Consider the following 21,647-nt stretch of genomic DNA (forward strand, 5'->3'; position numbering starts at 1 on the left):
GAGATTACAAAACTTTAGAAATGATCAAATCTTACTCTGTGTGTGTGTGTGTGTATGTTAGAGAGGGAGAGAAGAGGATAGATGACCAAAAGATATGCCTTTATAACTGTCTGTGGTTTCCTGACTGTGTGCTGGTAAATTGGGGAAGTCCAACGTCTTTTGAGTTCAGCTACACTACCCTACATTAATAAGGCAGTTTCCTCTATAAACTTATGACCTTTTATGATGTTTCAGTTGTTTTCAACATGACTTGTGTTTTAATATTCAAAGTAATTGACTGTTTTAAATTCCTTTTTATATCAATTACAGTTAAAGGTCCATAAAAGCTTGTTTTTTTAACTACATGAGATGTAACCATTAAGTTGTGTGACTCCTACAATATAATCCTGATTTAAATTTGGATGACTTCTCCTTCAAGGACTTCTGCTGCTTTTAGGTCTATCTGTAGAAGTCTTGTTCTGACCATTTGAACATGTGAGCTGAAAACAGAAGCATAGAAATGACAACCATGCTGGACGTGGACACACAGAAGTGAGTGTTGGACCTGTCAGGGTTTCACCCTTGTCTTTGATCCATGAACAGGATTTTAAGGGATAAGCAGGGGTCCATTTTTTGACCCTCGGAATAGCATTTCTGCTTTTTGCAGATGTAGTTCTGTTGTCTTTAGTGGTGCGTGACCTTCGATTTTGTAGCCAAGTGTGAAATGGCTGCGATGACAATCAGCAGCTCAAAGTCTGAGCGCTGTAAAACAGTGGAGTGCTCCCTCTGGATCTGGGAAGAGACGCTGCCCCAAGTGAAGAACTCTCATCATCTTCTTTGCCAGTACTGAGAAGATAGAGGTAGACCAGCAGAGTGGTGCAGCGTGTGACTGGATTGTCATGACAAATTCGTTTTCTCTTGAATGACTGGATAGTAAAGCGAGAGTTCCAACTCTCACCTATGGTAAGGAGATCTAAAAACCAAACAAGTAAAATCACCTGAAGATCTTCTGGGCTAATTCTTAGGGAAACTCAGACATCCAGAAGGAATTTGAAGCCTTTGCGCCTTTGTGTGAAAAAAGAAGCTAGCAGAGATGGTGAAGCATCTGCTCATGGATGACTCATGAATGGAGGGTTTTTGGGCACATCTAACATCTAAGAGTGAAAGATCCAGAACTCACTGAGAGATTTTATATCTCATTGGGCCTGGGAATTCCTCATGATCACTCAGGAGGAACAGGAAAGAGATGCTGGGGAGAAAGATGTCTACAATATCCTGCATAACCTGATGGCAGATAAGCAGAATTGAGTTGGTGGATGGCCGGATGGGTAGACGGACAGACAGATGGATGGATGGATAAGGTGAAGACCTTGAAGGGGAACTGACCAGCTTTAATTTTTGATTGTCATGGGAAGAATTAACATTTCTTAGTGCACATTGCATACCAACCACATTTTACAATTATAAGACTTATTTATGATGCACAAAATGACTTTTAATACATCAACGGTTGCTCAAAGTTTTAACTCACAACACGTGACATGAGCCCAACACACCACACCACATCAAACAGGAAACAGAGTCTCAGGAAGAAACTGCTCTAAAACCAAAAAAAGTAGCCAGAGAGGACAAGCTGACAGTAAGTGTAAGAATAAAGAAGCCATCATCTGGAAGAAATCAGTGACAGTCTCCTTGTTTAAAGCTAGACCACAGCAGTGAGAGATGCATCCTTTCACCATCACCCTTCCAAGCTCTGAACTACTGCAGCTATGACCTCATCTACTTTCACCACTAACTAATGTTGGAAAATTTTCTAAACACAAATGAATCCACACACAGCAGCCTGCTGAGCAGCAGCTGGACAGAATCAGCCATCAGGACCACATGCACAGAATAAATGTTAACACAGGACATCTGTAATGCTGGAATATTACAAAGGCCAATGATCACTGTTTGTTTTAGCCTCATTCATGTTAACTGAGTGGACAAAATATTAAAAACAGAGTATTAGGGAACATAATGGCCAGCAATTCTGACATCAAAGGAAAAATTAATTTATGAACAACGCAAGCCATCGTTCATCATTATACAAACAGACAACGAATTCTTAGTTTAGTTGTAGATCAGTCGATAGTTTGTTCTGTCTTTTCATTTACTATCAAAGGACTGACCAGTTGCCATAGATGTGATCCCACCAGTGAGACTCTTGTCTCTCAGGTAGACCAACTTCAACTCCACCATCTTATTCTGCTGTGAAGATTTGGTGCAAGCTGGAGGGCTACTCCAACTAGAGGTGAATAGGTTTGTGTGCTGCCAACCCAAGCTCAACAAGGCTGCAAAGCAGAGCATAGACTAGTGTCGCCAAGTGCTACTCAAGAAGATGGAGCTGGAGCATGTCCACAGGATGAGAGACTCACTGGTGAGCCAGTTAATTATTCGGCCTATATGATATTTGCAGAGCTCCTATTTCTGCAGGGGAAAAAAATCACCTCAGATCTTTGAACTAACAGAAGAACTTGCTTCTGAAAGTATATAAAGCCCCAGATCTTTAAGCACCTGTAATACCTGTCCTGTATTAACATTTATATAGCTGCATTCAAATCCTAGTTGATCCTGTCAGAGTGGAAGCACTGAACAGATGCCGGCCCACCTACAGTATGCTGCTGCAGCTCAAGCTCAAGCTCAGTTACAGTTATGTCTGTTATTGGAGGTAAACTGGTGGAAGGGATACTCACGAAGCTCTGAGAGGGAATTGTACCCTGAATAAAAGACACAATGTTCATATGTAAGCTTCAGCTGTAAATCAATGCAGATGACCAGAAATCACTGTCAGCAGAGATCCTTTGGGTTTTCTCTGGTGTACAGTGAGTGTTGTTGTTGTTAACAAAAAAAATGAAATAACGACAATTTTAAAAGACTTAAAGGCTCCTTTATACACTGCTTCCCCCAACATGAATTTATGCTACTAACATAAAAAAGAAAAGCACTTTAATATATCTGATTTCATACTGACTTATTCTGAGTACCTGTGTGTGCACCAGGGCGTCATTGAACAATATGAACCAGTGATTTGAGAACCGCCCGGCGTTCTGCGGAGTCAGAGATCGGTTGCTGCTTTCACAGACCACACGACGCCTAGGAAGACGCAGGCACTCCTGAAGAACAAAATCACACACATAAATTTCCTTAATAAAACCCGGAGTACTCTGGTAGCTCATAAGCTGCAACACATGTCTCATAACTTAATGTGTTTTCACACAGGATGTGGAAGAGGCTGCACTCTGAAAACCATTACTTTCAACAGACTGTACTGCACAATGATGGGTTGCTGCTTTGCAGAGCAGCGTGCAGTTCAGATGCTCTTGCAGACACCTTGATCAAAGTGCAACAAATTTAAATATACGGTGATTTATATTTGTCTGGGAATTTGATGAATTTACAAGAGGAAACCCTTGGAAACAGGTTTCTGTGCAAGCAGACACCTCAGGTGTGTGTTTTTACACACCAGTTGCTCTACAGATCTATTATAGTTCTTTAACAACTGAAGAAAGGAGGTGCAGAAAAGAGACTGACATCCAACTGAAAGTATTCAAAACTGTACCTATTTGTTTTGTCTTTGAACAGCATGCTACACCCATCAGTGAGAACTACCCTATTACTTTAGCCAATGAAATGCAGGGCAGGGCTGTTCAGGGCAAGTTAATACTCTGGGAATCAGCTCAGTTTGAAAAGGAGCATTTAGAGAGTGCTGCCAGGAAGGCTAGTGGCTCTAGGGAGTGAAATAAAATTTAGAAGCACACTTGTTGTCATGGGTTAAAACCTCAAAGGAAAGCATAGTGACTAATGTGTATAGACTAGAAAAAAATTACAGGATGCAGGCACATAAAACAGAGTTGTGCTCACAGTAGTTTTGCCAGAGTGGGTCTTCCAGAACAGGAAGGTGGTTTCAGCCTCCTTCTTCCTTCTTAGCAGTGATGAAGACAGGGACTCGCAATCTTTATGACCCTGATCAAGGGACTTATACTCCACAGTTAACTGGGGAGAAAAGGAAAGACAGCACGACAGAGAATTTTGTACACCTGAACATATAAAAGACTTGAAGTCAATATAGTGACATTAACAACCACTTGTTCTAATGTTGCTCAGTCATGGGAACGAAACAGAAAGTGAGGGAACGGAGCAAGGGAAAGAGAGAAGAAAAAGAAGGGGGAAGGTCAAAAAAGTGCTTGAGACAAAAAGAGAGAAGAGAGATTTTCTCACCACATCATAGCAGGCCGCCAGTTTGAGCAGGGCTCGGCTGTACTGGTGGAGCTGCTGCAGAGGCCAGTACAACATTGAAACCAGATCAACATCACCACTGGCTGACTGATCTGATACGGACAGCTGAGTGAGCAAAGTCTGCCGAAAGCCTAAACTCTCACTGGGCAGGAACAGAGACAGGCAGAGACAGATACACTCTTAGAATAACACGTCTGTCAAGTGACTGGGATAAGTTTTATGCTTTTAGTTTAGTCACAAAAGAAGAAAACATACAAGAACATGTATTTGCAAATGAAGAGAGCTGCACTCCTACAGTGAGCACTTAAGAAAAATAAAAGTGCTTACAGCGAGAGTTTGTGAAGTGGTTGGAATCCGCCCATTACTTGGAAATCACCAAGTGAAGAAAAAAACCTAGAGTCAGACAGAGTGATTTTAACTTAGATTTTACCCCTCAGTGACACACAAGATACACCTTTACAAAGTCAAGTGAACTTGCAAGAGCTTAAACCCTCCATCTCAAATTAGAGGCATTTGTACTATTAAAGATCATTTGAAATATGTTTGTCTTCCTGGCTTGTTTCTTTTAACTATCTATAAGCTTAAACAAGATGTGATGAAACCTAACCTGATCACAGCGTAAGTATGTGTGATCCCGAATTTCAGGAGGGTTTGCTTGTATGTAAAGTAATTCTAGCCACAGCACTATAACTGCTTTGTAATGCATGAATAAACAAAGCATCATGAATGTGCAGCTGACAAATCAGCAACAACTGTGTGATGCGATCATGACAACATGGATCAAAATCTCTGAGATATTTTTCCAGCATCTTGTTGAATCTATGCCGCAAATAATTAAGGCAGTTCTGAAGGCAACCTGCTACAAGTAAGGTAACTAATACAGTCACCAGTGAGTGTAAAAACTGAAAAAAAAAAATGGAGAAAAGGGGATAAAAAGGCATCACAGGGATTACTGACATAAACATGAGTATGTCTGTTCATGTTTTCTTTGAGGGAATCACATGATGGGACTTTTGTTTGGTGAGACAAAAAAACCCAACTCACCTTTTGTATGTGTCAATGAAATACTCTGTGTGTGTCAGCAGGGGAAGGGTAGTGACATCACAGCCCTGCACGTTATGCAGGAAGTAGGTGAGTGCTGTGGCATGTTGGCCAATCAGGGTGCTCAGCTGAACAAAACTCTCACAGAGAGAGAAGAAGAGATGAGAGCACTGCTCACCCAACACTGGACACAAACTTTCTGCAGATGAGAAAACACACACACACACACACACACAAACACTAATTTTAATAAATGTTTTAATTAGGCAGAACGAGGCAGTAGATGCTCTCTGACCTCTTTTACGCAGAGGGGTGAGGAGGATCTTCCTGACGCTGCTGCACCAACAGTACAAGTGCCTCTCTCTGGAGGCCAGCTCGTGGATAGCCGAAATAAAACCCATGACATTGTGGTCTGCCAGCACCGCACAGCTCTGACCTCCACTGCACACACTGCTAACGTAACCCATCTACACACACACAGCAAAAACAAGAGGGTAACATTTAGGTTACAATTACAGTTAGAGTTAGGCTGGTGTGAGTAAGAACTTCCATCTCATAAATATGTTCGTGCTTTAGCGGAAAAAATGCTCCACCCATCATTTTCCTTACTGTCTGTGTTAAGTTGCGCTTTGGACCTACAAACCTCAATGCAGAAGGGCAGCAGGGTGGGCATGACTGTATAACGCTCCACTCTGTTGGGTGACCTCTTGCTTGAGCTTTCACTCTGGTTTAGCCTCTCAGTTTGCACTGGCTCCTTCTGTTGGCCGCAGTACAACAGGACTGGCTGCACACAGTCTCCATCAGCCAGGAGCAGGGTGTGGCTCTGACCGGCTGACAAGTCCCAAACACGAAGCCCATCAGACAGCTATGGTGGTCCACCCACAACGAAACAGAGTAATATTAGGAAATGGATGGTGTTGCTATGTTTTCCTACATTAGCGAAAATAATAATCTATGTGAATGACTAAATCTTTGGCTAGAAGTGTGAAATGTGTGAATTAAATTTTAAAAAATGGGATGAGATTTCTGTACCTTCGCCTGCTGAGGGACAGTGACGGGGCTGTTCACGTGGCCGAGTTGTCCACACATGTTGCTGCCCCATGAGTACACCTACAGCACAGAAGAGATGAAATAGGGGGTGAGCATGCACTTACATACAAGTAATGCTTGAAACTTGAGACCTTGAAAAATAACATGATTAAAGTATCATAAGACAGTTAATTACATCTTATTTTTAAGATTGAGTCACAAATGTTGATGTTTAATTAGGATGTCTATTAGCATTTTGTTAAAGCATAACTCATCTTTCTGGACTTCTCATTAAAACATACAGAAATGTTAAGCTCATCTCAGCATGCAAGTACAAGTAGCAATATTTAGTAGGGTAAGGTCTCCAGAGCTTGGGAGCATTTAATGTCAAAGGGGGTACTTAGAAATGGCACCTGTTTGTCTAATCATGCTAAGTGTGTGCCGTTTTTGTTACCTGGCACTGAGCAGTGAGAGCCAGTGAATGGTGCGAGCCTGCAGCAACTTTGATCACTTCTTCACCTGTTAAAGACTTGATGCATAGAGGCTGGAGTCTGGACACACAAACACAGTTCACTCGAATCTTGTGGTTATAATTTCTTTCTTTACACATTTCCAACTAATTCAATTGAGCATTTCATCCCAAAAGGTTGTATCTAATTGTCTTTTAATGTAATTCTGTTCAATTCACCTTTAAATAATAATTATGCTTATTACATCATCATAGACATATCGTAAATACAATATAGACATTTTAATTTTAAATATCACTGTTACACTTTATTTTTGGTCCCCACCTGGCGAGCTGATCTCCATGACCAAGTTGTCCCTCAGAGCCACGGCCCCAGCTCCAAATCTCTGTCTCCAGAAATGGCAGGCCATCTTCTGCCTCCTCTGGTGCTCCAGCCGGAGCCCCACCAGCTGAGGACGGCCTGCAAGCACAAGGGTGTCGCCTCCGAGGAGACCCTAACGGAAAAATACACGAGCAGAGTAGAGTAAAACTTTAATGTCCCTGTGGGGGAACCTGCTTTGCAGAGAGTAGTCCATGTATAAAAGATGCTTGGGATTCAATATGATGGTTTGTCGTTACATTAAGACTACCACACCAGCAAATCACAGAATAAGAAAGCATTGACTGAATAAAAGAAAAAATACACTAGGTGAGGACATTCAAATAACTGAATCCTCACATAATTGTCATATTTGAGCATTTATCTATATTGTAAATTGAGTTTTTCATTAAAATTACATAACTCTAGTACAAAATGTTTTTTGTCAATGTTTCAGAATGATCTTGAAATCCTAAAAAAGCCTAGATGGACTTGAGCAATCTTTGAGTAATATGAATGTTATTGCTACAGAATACAATCTGCAGTGTTTCCCACAATCAGCTGAATCAACATAGCTTCAGGATGATCCATTGAAAATGAATTCAGACTGGCCAAGGGGCGACTCAACAGATAAAGACGCCAGTATCTCCCAATATTTTGAGCATAAACTAAGGAAGGGGATCGTTATTGCTTGTGAAAACAAACTTTCGTGGCTCTTCTGAGATTTTAAGAGATGTCATTAATTCAGAAAATTCAGTGTTTATGTCTTCTCTGCAAACAAACTGCATCAGAGTTCAGTGCAGTGTTATTGACCATGCTACATGAGCAAACGCAAACAAACCGCACCCACAAGGGTTTGCATGAACACACCCTAACGACTCACAGAGCTTCACTACTTCACTGGAATCAACATGTGCCACCTTGTACCTACAAAATACTTAAACTAACCGGGAGCTGAGTCAAGCTGTTGAACCAGGATAAGCAGGCACAGAGCAGAAAGTCACAACATCAATAAAAACATTCTGCTATTCAATATATCTAATATATTATATTTTTTTTAAACAAGGCTTTTCAGCAAAAACCTAAAATGTCAACGTGGTTTTCATTTCTGCGTCGGCTGACGAGACACTTTCATTTTTACGCTCCTGAAACTCCTGGAAAACCAGAAACTGAGAGTCTGCCGGCCCTTGTATGGCACAATCAATGTATTTCATACAACCCTTATTAAGTAAAGTTATTTGAAATCATTAGCACAGTCATCAGAAATTACCAGTACTAGTATTGGGATAGAGTTATATAGAGAGAGTATAAGGTGTTTGCTAAAATGGGAAAACTGTGTAAACTTGAATCCTAAAAAAATGAAGAACTCTAGGTCTAATTCCACTGAAAATGCAACATGAAAAAGTGAACTGAAATAAACCCATTGCGGGTTTACTTCTTATTCTATCAGGTAGTGAAATTGGAGAAGCAAAAGTATGTGGCACAATAATCCATTCATCTCGATTGTGTTGTTTTAATAGAGGCTAGAAGGTAACGTTTTAATTAAAATCTGATAAAATGCCTGTTAAAATATTCTTATCATATTCCAAAACAGCTTTCCTAAGATCCTCTGATCCAAACAAAACAAAGGAGGTAATTTATTACAGGACACCAAATGTAAAATTAGATGTCCAGCAAGCTTTACAACATTTCATGACTTATTACAATAAAATTCTCACAAAGTTCTTTCAAGAGTTGAGGGCTAAAGACTTGGTTGAATTAGGTTACGCGAGAGTGTGGCACTTACTAGTGATGATTAAACTTAAAGGTAATATTAAAAGTAAGATGATTAGTAATGCATTATTATATCTTCACAAAGACAGCCAAACAAAATTAGAAATTGTGTGGGTGCTGCTCATCGAATGTATGTGATAAACTGATCATCAGCAGCTGTCACCACCTCTACAAATGCAGAAGTTTTGGCAATTTTCTGGTCTGGAGCATTCAGTTGTGTGTTAACACAATCCCACAATCTTCCCATGAGTGGATGTCCCAAGGAATTCACCCAAAGGTCAGACCATGCAATGCTCAGATAAGTTAGGCCTCAGTTAGCATGTTAAAATATTGCGTTCATGAAGAGCGGTCCAAAATTCCTCCACAATGATGTGAGAGACTGATCCAGTCATACAGAAAATAGTTACTTCAAGTTATTGCTCCTAAAGGAGGTTTTACAAGCTACTGAATCATGAAGTGCCCTTAATTTTTAAGATGGCTGCAAACAGTCCTGTGAAAACTTTCTTTGCCCCTCCTCCCCGTACACAGAGTGGATCAGGCAGAGGGCCACTTGTAAATGAAAGTGACCCAAAGTATGAGAACGGATAACCCAAATAATCTCATACTCTGCAAAGCACTTACACATGTCCCCAGTAATGCAAGGGCCAACACTGACTGGACTGGACAAGCAGTTGTCAAGATAAGCACAAAACAGGTAGATGTACAGAGAGATTTCTCAACTTATTGGTGAGACCAAATGACATTTTCAGGCTACTTGAATGTCATTTTTTATAGAGATTGAGAAATGCTTTAATAATGAAAAAAGATATATTCAGAAAGCAAGAATAACCTTGATTGACTTATCAGTTTATTGAACACATAAGCTCAAGTTTTAAAAGATATGTTGGTCTTAAATGCGTCAAAGTGAAATGCAAACACAGGCAGGAACTGCGCTGTGTGTTCTGTTGCAGGTAATCGACAAAAGTGCCAGATAGCGTATAAACGTGTTCAGTCCATACTGCTATATTTCACTAATTACTAATGTAAAAAGTTAAAATTCATAATCAAACACAATCCTAACAGCAGTTCCTGTAGTTCCAAAGCTAGAACTACAGGAATTACCTCTTGTTTGTTCATTTCAAATACAAGTACAGATGCAAAAAACTAACAGCTGTGGTTTTACACAGAATCAAATGGTGTGTCTGTTTTTTTGTTAATAGCTTCTCAGTGTCTTGATGAAAAGCTATGCTAACAGTCTCCTGGCTCCATATTTTGAGTTTGGGGAATCTTCTCATCTCACTCTTGAAAGTAAAGTAAATAAGCTCATTTCCCAAATGTACAGTTAAGCTGTTCACACCCTATCATTCCTACCGTGGGTGGGTGTTCCAGGAAGCGAGCTTCTCCTGCTCGTTGCCGTTTTCCCCTTCTGGTGTATGTTTGTGAGACTAGAGCTCTTCAGTCCCTGCAGGGACGGCTTTTCCTTCTCCAGACAGAGTCGAACTTCATTCAGACACACTGGGGAAGAGGAGTGTGACCCAGACAGTCCACTGTTACTGTGGAACAGAAGGTCAAATGTTAAGCTGCTAATACCCTGAAGATAACAGACATCCTGGCAGGGCGTGTATCTGCATTAGTCGACGATTATTATTCATGCTTTGCAGTTCTGGGACACGGTTTTGAAACACAGTCTTACTTGTGCATTTGTCTCTTTGTATTTAAGTCATCTTTGTAACTGGAAGTCAGCAGGTCAGAGGAAGGAGTTGAGGAAATGCAGCTGTCGTCTGGATAGAACAGATAAGAGAAGAGAAAACATTACAGAAAGCAGCAAAAAACAGCAATTGAAAACAAAGGAATGAGTGAAGGATGAATCAAGAAGAGAAAAACAGTCAATTATATTAATTGTTACATTAAATGATGAATTTCAAAACATCGAAGAGACGAATATCACAAACCTGAGGTGTGGCTGCTCAGTGAGTCAGTGTCTTGTTTATCTAATGACTGATCAGAGAGTTCCTCAAGGAGATTTTGCAACTCCAGGTCTTCAGAGAAGTTCTTGTTGGTTCTCCAGCCTGACAGCAAGTGCACTTTTGGGCTGCCGTCAGTCTCTGTTACACTGTCAGTTTGACCCTGAGATTCAAGGGTTGGGCTAAAGTTTTCCAGTGGAGGAAAGGCAAGGAAAGACAACTATGAGAGTTAGGAATTATTTTTTAAAATTAAGTGAGTTATGTAGTAACGTACTGTTTAGTGTTAGATTTGCTGTCATCAGAACCAGGACTGCTGCTTGCTGATGTTGCTCCAGCCCGGAGCCTTCGTCTGGGTCCTCGAACTTGGAAAGACGTCTGTGAACACAAAATGACAAGGGGTATCACACATTGTTGAGAAAGCTATGGTTCCTGATTATGTAAATTACTTGTTTTTAGTCAATTTTCAACAATTACACACCTGTAAAATGTTGGAACTGGACATTATTCAGATTAACAGGATGTTGAGGCTTTATATACACTCACTAATGCGATAAAACATCATGATTGCACCGCCTAACACACTGTTGGTCATTTACATGTCACCAATAGCGACCAACAGTGTGTTAGGTGGTGACACATTCAGTAGTGACCCATTCAAATAACTCTGCTGCAAGGGAGGGAGGGAGGAAGTGGCCTTTTTATGACCGGTCAGTTTCCTTCACACTTCCTGACTGGCAGCTCTGATTAGCTGTGCCGTACCTTTTTTTTTAAAGCTACATTTTTATTTTTTTATTTTTTTTACATTTTTTTACAAAAAATAAATAAATAAAATTCAAGAAATTACCTACAACCATATCCTTTTTGGCCTCATTACACAAGTAAAACTGAACATCAGTATACTTGTGGAATGTATGCCAGAATAACTCTCACTGTTTAGAGTTTTATTCCATGCTTCCCACTTGACCTGGTCAAAATTAGCGGATTTGGACACAGAAAGAATCACAGATAGAAGATGAGCCTCAAATTAAAATGTAGTTATAAAGAAGAGCTTTCATATGCTAGAACTTGTTTTGACCACCCATGCCACATGATGGTGTGACTCTTTAAAGTTCACCCCGTGTATTATCAGAATTTAAACATACAGGGCACTGATGCTTGTTTCTTTTTCTCTACATTTTTCTACAGAAACTGTGATGTATCCTTTAATATTGATGCTCCAAGACAGTTATAGAAAAAAGCTGAACAAAAATTATATTTTGGCTTGAGATTGTGATAATTGTAAAGTGCTCACATTTGTTTTTAAAGACTTCAAAATGCGTTTCTCCTGTACTTAAAACTCCTATATGGAATTAATAGCTGCATTCATCTTATTCTAGAGTATTCACAATAATTTGCTCTACTGTTGTAAGTACTGGCAGTTATTTTACAATTTGTGTAGTCCCCTTTTCATTATTGTTCTTTTACTTATTCCTGTTTGTATTTTTATTTACCTCTCCTTTCATCACTTCAGTTAACTCCACTCCGAGTGGGCAGTAATGAGAATCCTCAACTGCTGAGAGCTCCTCCCTTTCTGTCACCGAGTAGTGGGGTGACTGGCCTCGCTCCTTCTTCTTAGGGGCATGCTGGGTATTATAGTCCTGAGGAGGTAACCTGCGGACAAGAGCCAGGCTGTGGTATGCACCGCAGGCCACCTGCAGGAAGAAATACAGCCAGTAAAGCTAAAACAGAACATCACAGCTTTGGAGGTTTAACATGGCAATGAAATTAGATTTTACCTGAATCACATGTCTGCCTGCCAAGTGTTCCACCTTTGGACACAGAGGATAAAGAACACAAGAGTAAATGAACCATTTCATAAATTAACTAATACTTTAAAATGTCTAATATTATTAACATGTACTGAGAAAACGGTTTAACCATTTACACTCGAGCACCTATTTTCCTGTTTTGTGATATTTGTATGAGCTGTATAAATAAATTAGTAGTGACACTTGTTTAACTATTGCTACAGCAGTACTTCATGTCATTTAATTCATTAACAACTTACAACTACATTTAACAGGGAAGGTTTTTTAAATCTTCATTCATATCTATAACAGGAAAAGAGTTGTAGTATTACCTTCTGTGGTTTCCCCACAGGGAAGGTGTTGGTGACCAGGCCGAGTTGGCAGCCACTACCCCACGCCCACAGCTCGTTCTGAGCTGACAGAGCCAGGCTGTGTTCCCGTCCACAGGCAAGGTCCACAATTCGAACCACCACTGGAGGAACGACCTCACCGTCCACCACGATGACAGGACAAGGCTCTGGAACTGTGGGGTAATTTTCTGTTTCATTTAAATCATATTAAGCCTGACATAGAAGTAAATAAATGCCTCTTTTTAACTGTTTCATCTAATTTAACAAGTTTTTATTTGTCAACCTCATATCTACTATCACCATTGGTGCTTTAAAAATCAGTTTTAAGGCCTCATAAACACGTAGCTGGTAAATTAATATCAGCATTTATAAAGAACGTAAATAAAAAAATAAACCATGTTGCAAAAAATGGGAGGAAGCACTGACAGAAAATGGAAGTTTCACAACAATGGATAAAAGTAATGAGAAAAGAAAGTGTTGAATCTCTGACAAAGAACAGAAGTAAAAGATAAGCGAGAAAGAAGCTGACGGAGGTAGTGAGGAAGGAGGGAAGTTACAATGGAGAGCAGAGGCTGAACACAAGGGTAAAAGTTAGGAACATTCAGAAGAAAGGTGTTAACTAACCGGTGATGTTTGTGACTGTACCCTTCTCTGTTTGCCCACACTGTCCTGCAGTATTCTCCCCCCACATGTAGACGCTACCCTGCTCGCTCAGTGCACCGCAGTGGAAGCCGCCAGCAGCCACACGGACCACCGTCTTTCCCAGCAGAGAGACCTCTGGCACCGGAGCAGACACGGGGACGCTCAGATCCCTCCATAAAAGCTCTCCAAATGAATACACCTGACCACCTGAAAGACAGTAACATCTGAGAAGAAATGCAGTGATGAAGCATAAATGAAAGTGGGGCCTTCTTTACTACAATCAAACTTACCCTGTGCGAGCAGGAGGCCGTGGTGTTCCCCCAGGGAGACCTGCAGCACGGGCCTGGACAGCAGCACCCTATCTGGACAGAGCTGCCTGCTGTGGCCCGCTGAATGCCAAACATGGAGGAGTCCTCGGTCTGGAAATGTGGGAGCCTGCTCATCTGCGAGGCTGCAATGAAGCGTGAAAGATTAAATAAGCAAGTCTTAATAAGTCTGTGCATTCAGATGTGATCAACCTGAACAGATTCTCCAAATTCTGCACCTGGAAACCACTACTGCAGAGATTAGATGTGGTTTAGTGACACAACTTTGAGTGACAGATGGATTATATTCCATCACATCCATCTGTCAAACAATAATTATTTGCTCAATGTCTGCCGGCCCTGACACGCAATTTAGTTTTGAAGTAGACGAACAAGTCTGTGCAGCTTACACAGCCCTCATACTGAACTAGACACAAATATATGACAGGATTGGGACTAAAAATTAGCTTAGGGTATAGAACTTGTGGCATGTGGCACGTGTTTATGATATATACACATGTTCCTGTACCAATAAACAATAAATAAACAACTGAGTATAGGCACACCTAGTAAGGTTCTGATATTCCTGTTTGTATGTAATCAAAGCTGAAAATGTTACAGATACAGGATTTCTGAGTATGTTACAATAGAATTTATTGTTTCTCTGCACTTTAATGGGGAACATAATTCACAAAATAGACATCATGTAGTATTCAATAACAGTGGAATTTACTGACTGAAACTCTAAATTAATCAAGATTGTATTTACTGAGGGCACGGTCAAGGGAGCACAGACAAAGGTATCTCCCCCTGCTCACCATCAGCTTTAAGGCACTTCAGCACTGGCATTACTTTTCAGACCTAGAAGCTCTGTCTATTCTTTTTATACAGTACAAAACCAAACCAAAACTCTCACATTATTAAAAAATGTACTTCTGGTATTGTGTATTTTCTGTGTGATTATGAAATGCACACACCACTGTGGGAAACTTTTGAATAACCCCTCATTTCTTCATATTTTGCTTTCAATAAGTCAGACTTCTACATTTTTTAAAGTAGTCTTAAGCAATAGTTCTTCAAGCTTTCTGGAGATCTCTGAATTCTTTTTCTTTGGTCATTCCAGTCCCTGTATCCGGCCATTTTAAGATTAATGCTTATTTGGTTTGGTTGTTAAACTTACCCTATGAATCACTAAAGTATTAAAAAGGCACCTAACTCAAGAGATGAACCATGGTTAAGGTAAACACATAACAGTGAAACTTGCCAAAGAAGCAATTCTTAAATTTCTATCTTTATATACTCTATTACAAGCAGCCTGGCACAAAACACATCATTTGTTCCAGTTTCTTTATTTGACTCTACAAAAACATTGGAGGAATCACTAGCTACACTCCATGAGACAGGAAGAGGAAATGATGGATGGAAATTACTGGTGTGGTTTACAGGGTGGAAGAGCAGGGCTTTGAGGAGCTGGTTAAAAACATCCCAGGTAAAAAATATTGTTTAGTCTGTAACAATAGTGTGCAGCTTCTGAAAAAGTTACAAGGTTAAGTTAATTTATTTTTTCATTTCTACATTTTAATTTAGGTAGTCTGTAATAATAGACAGCATCAGAAAACAAGGATGCCCATCATTTACTTACAGTTATGAATGTTGATGCCTGTAATCATCAGTAAAACCTTGTTCAGAGCTTGTTTTCCTCTATTATCAGAAATATCAGAATCAGATGAGAAAATTGAAGAGCAATTCTCTCAGTTCAAAAGAAGACACAGTCACTCAATAAAATTTTATTTAATTAATATAAAGAAATGAGGAATGACTCAAGACTTTTGCACAGTGCTGTAGTTATAACCATTAGCATAAAAGTTTCGCTTGAGCTGTAGTGGAAATGAAATTATAGAAGAACTAATGTTTACTGGAATACTTATTTACTGAACAGAAAAGGTTCAATAAGTAAGGTTTAATTAAACTTTAATTGTTATTGTTTTTGAGTAAATGTCCACCAACAGTGATTTTTTTCTTATGTTCTCTTCTATGACTTTCAATATCCCTATGAGAAGAGCATGCTTGTTTACATTTCTGTATTTGTGAATGTCAATATATGCCCATTTGTGAATATACGGAGCTAATGAGAGCTTAATAAAACACACAAAAAAACTTGTAAGTTGCAAAGCAGTTTCTCTTAGATTAATGGTATGAACTTTGTGTTTTAATGTACATAAATAAAAGCTTAACACACTGCTTGAGAGATTGTCCAAGATTAAATGAAGGCTAAAGGTATAAAGGATCTTGCTTTTATGTTCAACATGTTTCCACTTAAAACAAGTTTCTCAGAGATTATAAAGCCAAGGTCTGCTGAAAGCGCTCCTATGTGCTTACCTTGCCTCTGGAATCTCCATCACTTCAGGCTCCCCATTCCTCAGTACACTTATGACACTTGTATGTTCATTTCTTCAAAGCTCTTCTTTGTTTTCCCTCTGAATGACTCAGCTGATAGGAACAAAGTGAATCCTCTGTCCTGCTGCAGTGCCTCGTTGGTTTATCAGGCTCCAGGGGCTTATTTGGTACAACAACCACAAAGACACATTCAGTTTATCACTTGATGCAACTCTGGCATGTACCAAAAACACTTAAGTCATTATGTCAGTTGGTTTTCTCTGGTTCAGATGTAATAACATGCAATAACATTTGTCCCAATGTTTGCATATGACTGAAATGTGGTCAAGAGCTGTTTTCCAAGGCATTTATTTACAATTGTCCACTATTCAGGTGTAAGTTTTTAATTTATTTTTTGTTTATGGCCCTTTATGTGGCTGCACATAAAGGGACAATAACCAAATCTGTAACACAGAACAGGGTAAAATATATTAGAAAACATTAACACTGATTTTCAGCCTCTTGTGCAGCACCCTGTACCCTAATACATCACTTTATTACATGAAAAGTGACATGGTGAAGGAAGCGATATTTACATAGATCATGTATCACATAAATCCTGTTCTTCAGTTTACAGGAGATATACTCTTTGATGTAAACATAGTTTCCATTGATCAGGTTGTTAACAGACTTGATGTTTTTGATGTAATCAGTTTATCCAGGTTCCTTTACTGTGGTCTCAGAGTACTGACATGCTTAAAGTATCCTGTCCTTGACACTTTGTCTTTAAAAGTTCACTTTTAAATATTAATCATTGTAGCCTCACAGAAAGAAGGTCCTTGGTTTGAATCCACTGAGTGAATCCAGAGTAAAGAGAAAGGCACCTGTTTCATTAGGCCTCATTAGGCCAGCCAAGATTTGCTGACTGAGTCTATGTGGTAGCCATGAGAAGGTTGTTCCCCTATGACAATGGGGACTCCAGCCCCCCCACAGCCACAAACTGGATAAGCATAAAAAGATTGATGGGCAAACAGAACATGCCCTATATCCATCCTATTTATTATGTTCTATCATCATTGCCATTTTCTAGATAATAAAGTCCTAAAGAAAACTACCTGAGCTGGCTGCTTTGCACTTTTATGGGTATATCTGGTATCTGGTAATATGGCTCTATCACTATGGACTCTCGGGAGTGAAGCTCAAGCTAACATACAATGACCCATGCTTTGAGTCCCTAAAATAGTTGGATGTCTGATCTCTGACAGAACTTGTGGAGGTCTGTAAAAAGCACAGTTTGGCAGGTAGAGCAATGATATTATATTTACAGCTTCTGATATCCAGAGGACATAATATTCTTTAAAACAGTCCAGATCAGGTGAATGGTATTACAGTTATTAATGCCTATTATGGACAAACACATTTTCATCCAAATTCTGCGCGAAATCCCCCACTTTTAAATTAAAAGAGAGAGCCTCTTAATATTATATTTTAAAAAATGTGACGGTGACTTATGAACATAAGTAACTCTGCTTTTAACATTAACTTTAGCTCGACTTTTTAGTAATTTCTTTCTCAAAATTTGCCAAACATTTCACCTTTGGTTCTTCACGGCGATTAAATCACTTATATACGAAATACAAACACATTACAACGTTGTAATGTGATCATCGTTAACTAAAATCGATGCTTTTACATTAAAGGTCAGTTTAATATGACTACGTGTTTGTTTGTTTGTTTGTTTGTTTGTTTTTTAGCTCTATTTACAAAACAGTGGCGGCAACAAAACCCATATCTAATCTGTCTAATAGCTATCTAATCTCGGAAGCTGTTTACTTTCACAGACTGACAGCCATGCTTCTTCTGTCACAGAGTAAAGACAGAAACAACTGTGATCATCTTCTTTTTTTTTTTTTATTCCCCTGACAGAATTTCCTACACTATCTAAGAATACGAGAGAAAAGCGAATAAAGAAGTTGGCTAGCTCGATGCTACAGCTGCTAAAGAAGCTAACTAAACTCACCGAGCGCCCGTTTGAAGTCGGCGGAAGGCTGCGGAGATTTGTGCTGCGGTCACTGTGAATAAATCCGGAACTGTGTCCAGGTGTCACAGGAGGGGCACCGAGCTACGGCATTTCTTTTTAGATTGTTATTTATTCAAATCAGTGCAGCGCAGTGAAAGCAGAAGTGGTGTGGTTGTTGTTGGGAGGAAACTCTGCGATGGCATCCGTGCAGGGACAAACTTTACAGCGGCGACTCACCTGTTGCTGCAGCACGCGAAAGAAGCTCTAGTATACAGAAAGAAAAATAGGGTCTACTGTAGCTCTGTTTCCAGAATGCAGTCTGAATGGCGTATCATCTTTTTCAAATCCAGTTATCTGTTTTATGTGGAGACTCATGAGTGCCAAAATGAATTATAGAAATACAGATTAAATAATTAATTAAACGTGACATCAATTCATTGAAATGTTAAATAAGTAAACAAGTATTTTATTAAATCTTTTAAATTAAATGAATAGCTATTTAATTAATTATTAAATATATAATTAATTCTTTAATTCTTTAATTCATTTTGGCACTCTGGGCCCTCCACTATTGAGTTGCCTAGCCATGTCTAGAATCTGGGCTTGGGTTGCTACTGGTCCCACCTGATGTATAACCAGTTCTCTTAACTGGAAGCATTTATATTGAATATTCAGGTATTTGCACTTTATTTGAGTATTTGTTTTTTCTGACAAGCTTTTACTTTTACTGCTTACATTTTCAAACAGACTAGGGATGGACGGTAATTCGTTAATGCACTAAATTCAGTAATTACATTAGAATTATGTTATAACTTGTGTTAACAAAAAGGTCTTCAGTTATCTGCATGCTGGATGGATAGAAATGAAAAAGCTCCCATCAAACAGCATTTTTTTTCTTCCTGTGTACTTGATTGATAATCAAATGACATGCTAAGTAACTAAAGCTTTAAGATAATAGAATAAGGGCCAGAGTTGCTAAACAGAATAAAATAGCATGTGAGCATGATCCCCAAATAGTTCCAATAGGTGTGGTTAGTTTTACGGGTGTTTCAAAAAGCTGTACTATTTTCTTATCGCATGTCATGGATCGCTGTGTGGCAGGCAGGAGGAGGACCCAAAATGCAAAACTCACAGACACGGGGATGAACTCAAAAATTACAGCTTTAATGCTGGAGAGGCAGAACGTAGGAAATACAAAACTAAACTGGGAAAACTAAATACAAAGCTCGCCAAGAAACACAGGGAAGAACACACACAACATGAGGGAGAACGCGACACAGAACTGAGGGAGACGCAGACATAAATACACGGAGGGTTAACGAGGGAAGTGGGAGCACACGGGGAACACAGGTGACACTGATAATCATAACAAGACACGGCAGGAGTGAACACCACACTGACGGGAGATGGGCAAAGTAAAACAGGAAGTACAGAGGTTCAGACAGGAGGAGAGAGAGCACGGGGAAAACACAGACATAACGGGCTGGGGAAAACAGAATAAACACAAAGAGAGACGAGGGCTCATGAATACACAGAGGGGCACACAGGGGGTAAGAGTCACGAAGGGAACACACTTGGGGAACAACACACCAGGGCAACTCAGGAAACATGGCCTAAATAAGGAACAAAATACAAAAATACATGAAAACTAAGAATACTGGGCCAACATGGCCCAGGACCATGACATCGCAGGTATAATATCAAGTTCAGGTAGGACATGCTTTTTTCAGCATTTATATTAGGACAATTAGCAGTAAGTTGCTTGTTACTGACATTAGTAAACCAGTTTGTACTCTTGATTTAAATATTTTCCTTCTTATATTTTGCACTTTGAGACAGTGAAACTCAACTTGCAACAGGATCAGATCTTACACGCAATCTCGTCACTTCGCTCTCTTTAAAAATAGTACTTTTTTTGCACTAAAATCCAGTTTGTTCTGGTGCAGTGCATTAGTAAATCTACCTCTAACTCTATTATGTGTATATGATATAATGCTAGGTTACACAGGGAAGTCTGTGTGGAGTCTCCCTGTGTTTGCATGGGTTCTCTCTGCCCACAGTCCAAAGACATGCATGTTAGCTTAGTTGGTGATTTCAAAATTGCCTTTAGATGTAAATGGTTAAATAGATCTCTGTTTCTCATTGTTGTCCCTGTTGGTAGACTGAAAATCTGTCCAGGATGTACTTCTCCTCTTGAGACAACAACTGGATAGGTGCGAGGCTTCCTAAGACCCTGAACTGGGTGAGTGAATAAGAAAAGGATTTGATGTATTATAGATACCAGGAGTGTATAAACAATTATAATCATATCAGGTGCAAAATAATTCATAATAATGAATCAATACTTATAGTCTCATGATATATAATATAGATGACTCTGGATAACGTATGATTTTACTTTAGGAATAGTTTGATGCTAGTTTTTTTTTTTCTATTATTAGGCTACTCAAGAGTGTAAATATTTCTTTCACCACTTTGTAAAACAGCTATTCCATATAATTTTTAAACTCTTGTGTTGTGTAGTATTTCTACTCTGCTTTTTAATGTCTGGTTACATTTTTCTGGTTTCCTGTGGATTTCCCCTGCCTTGTTTTTGCCATGCCATCCCAAATTAAAGAATCCTGGAAATGCTCTTGTCCCTTTTAAATAGTTTCCTGGAATAAACACTGGGAAAATATAGAACACGGATATGATGGCAATTAGTGCCATTATAGGTTAAAAACATGAACACCAACCATGAAAGCAGTTTTGCAAGGGGAAGCGGTACTATTGAAAGAATGCAAACACAGGCTGTCTAGATTAAAGTGGCATATTTATCAAAGAAAAATACAACATTTGATTATAAAACACATCAGGCACATTTAGGTGCGACACATCACCTAAACATACAACAGAATAAGTTTTAGCCATCTAACTGCATGAAGAGGCTGTTGGAAAACAATTAATGTTCAGGTCTGATGACACGATTCCAAAAACTGATCAAAAAAGATAACTATAAGTTGTTCCTCGGGTGAATTTAATATAATTAAATAGCAAGACTAATGCATATGGATGTAAGTGCAGGCCTCAATGCTCTGTGTTGCTCCTCATGTGGGCTTTCAAAAAACAGAGGTCTTTGAGCTGCAAATACATCAACCTCTCAACTGGAGGTACAACTTTACTGCAAGCTGCATATTTACAATCACCTGGAATAACCCCATGCTTTAGCTAAATTAAAATTACACATTTGTTTTGGTAAGTGGTCATTTGTTACACAGTATCTGTTTGTATTGTACCTCAATCCTGTTTGATGCAGTG

The 21,647-nt window shown here is 39.3% G+C and overlaps 1 protein-coding gene across 4 annotated transcripts in view; it reads right to left on the minus strand.

Annotated features, from left to right (window-relative positions):
- The window catches only part of LOC146651348 (alsin-like), a 33,430-nt gene extending 14,890 nt beyond the window's left edge, over window positions 1-18,540 (minus strand). For 3 of the 4 annotated variants that reach the window (XR_014907845.1, XM_085383680.1, XM_085383679.1), the window contains exons 1-22: window positions 18,351-18,540; window positions 16,334-16,510; window positions 13,940-14,100; window positions 13,632-13,856; window positions 12,990-13,180; window positions 12,646-12,678; window positions 12,361-12,561; window positions 11,145-11,245; window positions 10,859-11,052; window positions 10,600-10,687; window positions 10,278-10,459; window positions 7,122-7,290; window positions 6,782-6,878; window positions 6,331-6,408; window positions 5,942-6,163; window positions 5,594-5,765; window positions 5,302-5,497; window positions 4,585-4,650; window positions 4,240-4,399; window positions 3,883-4,014; window positions 3,006-3,134; window positions 2,715-2,738 (exon numbers count right to left, since the gene is read on the minus strand). Coding sequence is in view for 3 of the 4 variants with exons in the window: in XM_085383680.1 (XP_085239806.1) it covers window positions 2,715-2,738; window positions 3,006-3,134; window positions 3,883-4,014; window positions 4,240-4,399; window positions 4,585-4,650; window positions 5,302-5,497; window positions 5,594-5,765; window positions 5,942-6,163; window positions 6,331-6,408; window positions 6,782-6,878; window positions 7,122-7,290; window positions 10,278-10,459; window positions 10,600-10,687; window positions 10,859-11,052; window positions 11,145-11,245; window positions 12,361-12,561; window positions 12,646-12,678; window positions 12,990-13,180; window positions 13,632-13,856; window positions 13,940-14,100; window positions 16,334-16,353 (2,841 nt within the window). In the remaining variant the exon portion in view is untranslated. The remainder of the gene's footprint in view (window positions 1-2,714; window positions 2,739-3,005; window positions 3,135-3,882; window positions 4,015-4,239; window positions 4,400-4,584; window positions 4,651-5,301; window positions 5,498-5,593; window positions 5,766-5,941; window positions 6,164-6,330; window positions 6,409-6,781; window positions 6,879-7,121; window positions 7,291-10,277; window positions 10,460-10,599; window positions 10,688-10,858; window positions 11,053-11,144; window positions 11,246-12,360; window positions 12,562-12,645; window positions 12,679-12,989; window positions 13,181-13,631; window positions 13,857-13,939; window positions 14,101-16,333; window positions 16,511-18,350) is intronic. The other variant, XM_085383682.1, reaches the window with a different exon arrangement.
- Window positions 18,541-21,647: the final 3,107 nt, after the last annotated feature.

This window comes from Rhamphochromis longiceps, linkage group LG16 (genome assembly GCF_057381845.1).
Source record: "Rhamphochromis longiceps isolate RC_006_pf linkage group LG16, R_longiceps_female_GT1.1, whole genome shotgun sequence".
Lineage (NCBI taxonomy): Eukaryota > Metazoa > Chordata > Actinopteri > Cichliformes > Cichlidae > Rhamphochromis > Rhamphochromis longiceps.